Genomic DNA, 8,380 nt, shown 5'->3' on the forward strand with positions numbered 1-8,380 from the left:
TCGTTTCATGATGACTTGCTTGCTTATTTGCTTCCTCTAAATTGCTCCCTGATTCACCTTAAAATTATGTTTGATTGTTTTGTCACACCTTCATGTGAACTCTGTACAATGATCGGGGCGGATTTCAAAGCAGGGCAATAGAGCACGGTAATAGAAAGTGGTTTATAAGAAGTGTTAAATGTCAGGTGCGTTTTGCATCAGAGTCAGATCAGGGTTATTGCCAATTAGGTAAAGATGTGAAGGACTTTTTCTTGGTGTTAAAATAAAATAAATAAGACTAAAACAAAGTGAGGAGCAGTAGTTCTCATACTGTCAAGACACGCAAATAGAGTACAATAAACAAATGTAATATGATGTAAAATGTGCAAAATCTTTGATGTATGAATAAAGCTGTAAAGTTTGGTGTTGCCAAGTAGGTGTGCAAAACGTTACTATACAGAGACAATGTGCAATGTATAGAAACTCTGATCCAAATAACTTGTGTTAATGTAGCAGATGTTTATGACTTAATGTGATGTTTCCAGTAATGTAACATTGAAGAACTGTATAGGCTGGGAGAGAGTGAATATGAACAACAATGAACCAGAGCTGTTTGAAACTCAACAGCAAAAGAAACAGAAAACAAAAGGATAGAACAGTGAAGTAATAAACAAATATAATGTCATAGTTTTATTGGGAGCTGTAAGCGAGCAGCGTCTTGTGAGATTGCAACATGTGAAACCAGGCTGTTGGCCAACATTCCCCGCAGCAGCCGAGCCGAGACAAGAACTTGGCTGCAGGACCACCAAATGTTTCTAAATGTTCCTGGAGCAGAGAAACAATTAGATGCGTCATCTGTGCTTTCAAAACAAACAGGGATGATAAGTCACCACTAGAGGGCGAACACACCTAACCATGTACTGTATATGCAGAACCATGACGATCGCTGCTCAGTGACTTCAGTGCAGCCAGAGATCAGTATCACAACGTTTGTCCAGATTTGTAGTTTTTCAAATACACTGCTCGTTTTTTTTCCCATTTGAATGACCCCTCATAAAAGCTCAAATAAGTCTTTATGACTTTCAGGTCATGTCACTTTACAAACGTGAAAGTTCAGGGGGTTGAATACTTAAGGTAGGTATTGTGTGTGTTGTTGTGTGTGTGAAGAGGTGCATGTGGTATAATGTCACCAGGGTGAGTTTCGTAATGTTGTATTGTCCATGGCATTGAGTTTTCATTAAATCACAGTTACAAACCTTTGAAATACTACAAAGTTTCAAACAAATGCCGAACTTCATTTACTCCCCCTCTTATGAAACCTGGAAGCAGATAAATTCACAGATATATAATAATACTACATGTCCTAAATTAAAGAGAATAAACACTTGATCAACTCAGTTCAGTTCAATGGGCTTTATTAGCATGGGAAACATACAGTACGTTAATGTCGCTAAAGCTTTAGTAAAAAAACAACATATATATATATATATTTAACTAACAGAGCTGTGCAGGTTTACTTTGTTTTTTTACATAATTATATATATTATTATAATTGGTATAATAATTAACATTTCACACAATTCTCAAAATTGTCTTCATTTCCTCTCTTTTCCGCCCCTCTCCCTCTGTCAAAGTTTCACGAAGACTCAATATTCTCACCAGTCATCTTTCTCTGAATGCTCCTAAATTATGGCTTTGTTATGACACAAAATACAACTCATATGTATGCATCTATAAACTTGATCACCACTGTATATATATTGTTCAGATATTGGCTGACGTCTGACTGTATATCAGCCTTTTAGTTGCTATTTCCAGGTTAAGATTAATCACCATACTCGATCATCTATACTCGTAGATACTCCTTTCTCTTCATTCTGTTTTCTTTGTAACTGAACAAATATTATTTTATTTAAATGTACATTTCTAACTATTTATATTAAGTAACTGTTTTGAATCAATATCTTGGATTTAATTACAACATAAGTGTATGTTGGCATGCACCCTCTCGCGTTATTTCCCCAGATAGACTCTGTGTTTTCAGCACAACAGGAATAGTGATTTTTGTGCCCTTTGTCCAAACCATACAGACTCAGCTCCTGATGGCAGGACAGTCAATTGTTACGCAACTGTTCCTGTTGCAATCCAATGAGAATGTTCTGCAGAGTTTCATCACACTCCTGCAGACCTCAGCTCTAACAAAGCAAACAGGATAATCACAAATTACTGAAAATAAGATGAGCGTGTTGTTGAAAAGAAAAGCGAGAAGCTAAAAGCGAGACTGCAGCTCTGAACAAAAACACCAGATCTCCCTTTGAGTGACTCACTGTGTGTACTCAACGAATCACGGGTCCAGATTTAATGGATGAGAGTTTCTTAAGTGTGGGAATTCCTGAACTGTCTGTTGAGTAATCTCCTGTCTGGCTGATTATATGACCCTGAATGTTTGAGAGCTCGACCAAACAAGAAGGCTGACCTCTGAGGAGCGCATCATGAAGGTACCGCAAACTCCAAATATATTTAAAGCTGGGATTTGGTTTTGTATAGATTGGTTATTTAACATACTATTAAAAAAAACAAGTTTATCCAACTTGATATATTTGCTTCAAGTTGGTCCAAGTTATAAGAAATTATATTATAAGCCTGGCTATTAACACTCAGGTGTAAGAAGCCATAATGTTATTTGCACTTACTGTGAAAAGCCAATATGGCTATTGACACCTGGGTGTATATATAGAGAGACACACACAAGTGTCCATGGCCAACAAGACTATTGTCACCTGTGAACAGGTCTTCACCCCTCACTGAGAAGTGGTTCTTAAAGTCTGACGTTACTCTTTGTCTTTTTTGGACAAAAATGATGACTGCTTATTTCAGCTCATATTTTCACAACATCTGACTGCCAATACAGAAGATCTCTGCAGCTGGAGCTAAACTCCTTCTGACAATATTTGACTCCACAGTCCAAAACAGATCATTATCAAACAGCCCTGTGGCCAATGTTCAACCCCACACACAAATCTCAACATAAAGCCTTCTGGCCAACGTTGACGATAATTTAGGTTCTATAAGAATTGGTTTGTTTAAATTGTTTTTTTTTTTTTTTTTTTAATTCAAAGAATAGAAATTGGCTGATTTTAGAGTAGTAGAGTAGTCCATAAATAATTGAGCATTTTAATAGACAGTAAAAAAAAAAAGTCATGGTGATGAAAAGCCTTGTGATGTCACTCATTGGTTTCTGAAACAGAGTTTTGAAGCATCAAGATGGCGGTCGGCCAGTCGCCATATTGGATACTGTGAGGTGTGCACATGGAAAGTGTGCACACCTCAGACAGAAAGATCCTCGTCAGCAGATTTATTTTTATATTTTTCAAATAGCCTATGGTTTACTTTACAGATGTCTTTCTCTTTTTTGCCCAGCTGAATGTTGCTGTAAGCCTGTCACCTTTGGCATTGTTGTCCGTCCTTCTGTCTTCAGCTTGGTAGGTGCACACAGCAAAAACAAACAGTCTTTGTATGTACTACAGTGAATTTCTGGGATAGATTATTGATGATGTGACACAGCTCTCTGCTTCACGTTATACCTTAACTCTTAAGGTAACTTGGAAATTAATAATTTTTTTAAACTATTGCAGAAGAACCTTCTTTTGGGCTGTGCTTTGTTTATGCCATCTTTTTATCCTGGTGTAACGTCACTGTCAATGTCACTATTTCTCTCTGTCAGCTGTCAGCAGCCTGTAAACTGCAGATGGGGGCCTTATGGAAATTGGTCTGTGTGTGACGGCTGCTCCAGAACAAAGGTACTTCAGAGCACACACACACACACACACACACACACACACACACACACACACACACTCTCTCTCACACACACACACACACACACACATCTAATTTTAAGGACAATGGCAAGAATTGGCTTGTGTCTGAACAGCGCTATATAAATAAACTTGCCTTGCCTTACATATAGAGCATCACTAAATGAAATTAACAGTGTAGGTGGGACAAGACCATACACATGCTGATGCTGTCTTGATATTTTAAAATAAGCTAGTTGAGACTAAATGGGTTTTTTTTAATCAATAAGCTACAAAATGTTTGAGATTTTAAGATGAGCCTCTGGAATAAAACATTCAGACGGTCTTGTCTGTGTTTTATGAAAGGTTACAGTTCAGACTCGAAGCTAATAAAGTAAAAAAATCAGCAAATAAATCCAGACTCTGTCCATAAGTGTTATTTGTCTTTTGTTCAATAAAGTTCATGGTTTCTTTGGTTTTTCCTCTCGAGGTGAGGACTCGCCATGTAGAGGTGTACGCCCAGTTTGGAGGTGTGCCATGTTCAGGAGAAGCCACACAAACGCATCCGTGTGTCCCGCTGAAAGGATGTCCCCTGGAAACAGGCTGTGGAGACAGGTTCCGCTGTACCTCCGGTTAGTTTAGTGCACCATCAATTTTAAGTTTTGCTTTATTTTTGCAGGGTTTCAGGAAAGTGCATTGATTGTCATCTGTGTTATTATTTCATATATGATATGACTCATAAAGACACATAGTAAAATCATGATTTTAAATGAGCCCTCTTTTTTGAATGCAGGTCAGTGTATCAGCAGGTCTCTGGTGTGTAATGGAGATCAGGACTGTGAGGACGGTCTGGACGAGAGAAACTGTGATGACGACAGCAGTCACTACTCATGTGACATCGACAAAACACCTCCCAACTCTGACTTCACTGGCAGAGGGTAAGAAAGTACAACGGAAACTCCAGAAAATGAATACCTGAGATCTGCTGGTGATGGAGAACATGTCCACGTTTAGAGAAAAGTCTTTCTGGTATATAACTAGATTCATGTTTTACAGCTATGACGTGCTGACAGGTGAACTGAGAGCAGGTGTGATTAACACTCTGAGCTTTGGGGGGCAGTGCAGGAAGGTGTTCAGTGGAGACCATAAAGTCTTTTACCGCCTGCCTCAGAACATCCTCAGGTACAACTTTGAGGTGAGCCATTAAATCAATTATTCATGTGTTTTTTTGTTTTTTAATTTCATAGATGGTCTGACTTGAATTATGAAATAGTTGTACTTTATAACTGTAACACATGACATGCGTCAAATACATTTTTGTCTTGTTCCCTTAATTTATATGTATGATTTTGTTATTTTTTAATACATATGTATTTTATTTACCTCCTCAACCTTCTGTCTTCTCTCCGCTGCATTTTTAACATCTTTAATCCTCTTGTTTTGTCTCCAGATTGACTAAATCGTGATCTGTTTGGCCTCATTTTCTGAGTTTTCATCTCTTGGTTTCCATATCAGTATATCTTACTTTAGCTTCTTATTTCAAGGCACTTTAAATAGTGTGCTTATAAATATCTATTCTAATTATTTGTTAGGGACAGTGCATATTAATGAACATCTGTTACAGTTGTAAAAGATGCCAGATTATAGCACAAGCGTTAAAGTACTAAATAAAGTTATTGCAAAAAAAATTGTGTGCACTTTGAAATCGGTTACATTTAGGTGTGTAACCTCTATACATATTGTTTTACCTTTATTTGCCTGAAAGTACTGTCAATAATCTTCATATTACATCCACTCCTTCAATGAAACCACATCTTAAACATTTGATGTTTTTGTGCTGCAGGTGACAGTGGAAAATGAAGAGAGCGACGAGTCCTATGAAAGCTCCTGGTCCTACATGCAGCACATCCAGGCCAACGGTTTGTTTGGACACGACCGTCGCACTTTCCACAAGGAGCTCACTGACAACAAGGTAAGCACATAACAACTGTATCTGCTCGTACAATCACTGAGTGAACGGCCTGATGGTGTTGTACTTTGCATTTGAATCTTCTCTTCTTCAAGGTCTCTTTTCACCAACCTATGACAAATATCATCCTGGTGTTTTTATTCCTACGCTCCAGGCCCACAGACTTCTAATCCTGAAGAATAAAGTGGAGCTGGCCCAGTTTCAGAACTCGGCCCCTGAGTATCTAACTCTGGCTGAAGGCTTCTGGAAGGCCTTATCCTCGCTGCCTTTCACATACGACTACTCAGCCTACCGTCAGCTGCTGCAGACGTATGGCACACATTACCTGTCAGAGGGCTCGCTGGGAGGAGATTATCAAGCTCTGTTAGAGTTGGATCGTCAGGCACTTGAATCAACCAGTAAGAACTATATATGTAAAACATGTTGCCTTCAACCACCCAGATATATGGATTCATTCAGCACATAAAATCTGAATAAGATCATGATACTACTACACATGCGATACAATGCGCTAGGATATGATAGAAAATAATACAATACAATGAGGTAGGATGGGATATGATACAATACGGTGTCTCGGACTCAAAGTGCTGCCAAACATTGAGCTGCTTTCAATCAATAAAACATGTAAACAGAAAGGCATACAAACAAAACATTGCACATTACCCATATTTCATAGGATCTGCAAAACACAACACATAGGTAGCAAAGTATTTACGTTTGGGGGATATTGTGATTTCCTTGAATGCGATTGTCCTTATAGAGTAAATAGGAATACATCTACATCGTACTGTAATAGGAAGCTTTCGTTTTTAAGAGTCATTTGTTGTTTACAAGTTCAAATGGAAGACTTTAATTGAATATAATAGCAATTTTTTGGTAACATATTTGGAACACAAAATAGTAAAACATACAATAAAATTAGGCTCACATAATTAATTCAGAGTTTTTCCTGTAATCTTGTTTTATGGTGTGCTTAATGCAAGAATAATCTGCGAAGAGTTTCAATAAAATGGTGTATGTGTTGGAAATTCGCGCCTGTGGGCTGATCATTTCATCGTTTGCTCCCGTCTTATTTAAAAGGTACAACAAATATAGATTACCAGAGGTGTTGGAGAAAAGTGAAACGCCGTTTCTTCAGGAAGAAAGTCAAAACTGTCTGTGAAAAACTGACAAAAGCCTTTGCATCCAGCCACGGTGGGTCAAATTGTTTCTATTTCAGAGTGTGTCTGGTCTATGAATATATTCTATTGTTGTCAGTCTATAGTCTTACCGCTGACCTTGTGTCTACAGGACACAAAAACAACAAAATGCCCATTAAGGTCAACGTGTTTGGAGGAGACCCGTCCTTCATCGCTGCTCTGAGTCTTCTGGATCTGGAGAACCCAGAAGCTAATGGAGAGATCTATGACAACTGGGCGTCGTCTGTGAAAGACTTCCCTGGAGTCGTAGAGCAGAAGGTACGGCAGTCACCTGGTTGTATCTGTCGTGGGTTATATAAAGGTGTTTTTTTTGTTTTGTGGTCCCTTTGCTAGTCTGTTTTTTTTATACTGTATGTATCTACAGTCAAGTTTAAATAGATCCTTGTGAACTTCAGCCCCTCTTATTTAGAACAGCTGAATTACATTTTTATACTTTATCAGTGTTTGGATAGGCCTGTTAGTGTGCATGTGCTTGGCTGTGCGTCACGTAATATACTTTAACCACCTTAAGGGACAGTGGGGATCCCCAGTCGGATACTGCAGCATGGATACTTTAGGGGTCACAAAAGTTGGAAGCCCCTATCCTAGGCCACAAAATGATCCTCCTTATTATGTCAATATCTAAAGCAAAAGTCTTATTGCTTATGGTAAAAAAGCACAAATTAAAAATATATGTTTTATATGCTTTTCTCTATATTCACGCTAAACAAAATGACTGTGTTTTTCAGCTGCGCCCTCTGTACGAGCTGGTGAAGGAGTTGGAGTGTGCAGCTTTGAAGAAGCTCCACCTGAAGAGAGCCACAGAGGAGTACCTGGCGGAGGAGCATCCCTGTCACTGCAGGCCCTGCCAGAACAACGGGCAGCCTCTGCTGACCGGCACAGAGTGTCGCTGCGCCTGCCGGCCGGGAACGTCAGGACGAGCCTGTGAGAGGGGAGCTGTGATTGGAGAACAACCGGGTCAGCAAAACAAACATTCAGAGGGAAAGACATAAAATGTATCCTGACAAACACTAAAGATACTTCAATCAGGAGAGACTTAATTAAGAATGAACACTTATTTATTAATAATGAAATGTGAAACAATTGTAGAATGAAATGTGCAAAGTCTGTTGGGGGCTAGACTCCATCATGACGACTAAATAAGCTCTGAGGGGTAATGAAGCCGACGCAGGATAGGATGCCCCCCATGGAGTCTAGACACTGGTGGTGGTGAAGAGGATGGAGGCTGAGAAGAGGAGTGGGTTTCAGCCTGGGCCTGGACTCTGCTGAGCTGGATTATTATTATAAAATAAATAGTCACAACTGATAGACAGTTTGGTTCATTGAAATAGAAACACATCTTTACAATCAATGCTAAAAAATGAACACTGAAACCTGTTTATTTTTGCAGAGAGGAAGAAATTTTTTAGGCTTAAATTATGTTTCCTTCATAT

At 38.8% G+C, this 8,380-nt stretch overlaps 1 protein-coding gene across 1 annotated transcript in view; it reads left to right on the forward strand.

The window, feature by feature from the left end:
• The first annotated feature begins 2,036 nt into the window (after positions 1-2,036).
• Positions 2,037-8,380, forward strand: part of LOC306836783 (complement component C7-like) — a 14,451-nt gene continuing 8,107 nt past the window's right edge. Inside the window, exons 1-11 of the mRNA XM_079364082.1 lie at positions 2,037-2,477; positions 3,400-3,461; positions 3,704-3,779; positions 4,267-4,408; positions 4,570-4,714; positions 4,833-4,971; positions 5,620-5,748; positions 5,900-6,143; positions 6,829-6,942; positions 7,039-7,205; positions 7,676-7,904. Coding sequence (XP_079220208.1) covers positions 2,472-2,477; positions 3,400-3,461; positions 3,704-3,779; positions 4,267-4,408; positions 4,570-4,714; positions 4,833-4,971; positions 5,620-5,748; positions 5,900-6,143; positions 6,829-6,942; positions 7,039-7,205; positions 7,676-7,904 — 1,453 coding nt within the window. The 5' untranslated portion in view covers positions 2,037-2,471. The remainder of the gene's footprint in view (positions 2,478-3,399; positions 3,462-3,703; positions 3,780-4,266; positions 4,409-4,569; positions 4,715-4,832; positions 4,972-5,619; positions 5,749-5,899; positions 6,144-6,828; positions 6,943-7,038; positions 7,206-7,675; positions 7,905-8,380) is intronic.

Source organism: Symphodus melops (assembly GCF_947650265.1).
Source record: "Symphodus melops genome assembly, chromosome: 16".
Taxonomy (NCBI): Eukaryota; Metazoa; Chordata; class Actinopteri; order Labriformes; family Labridae; genus Symphodus; species Symphodus melops.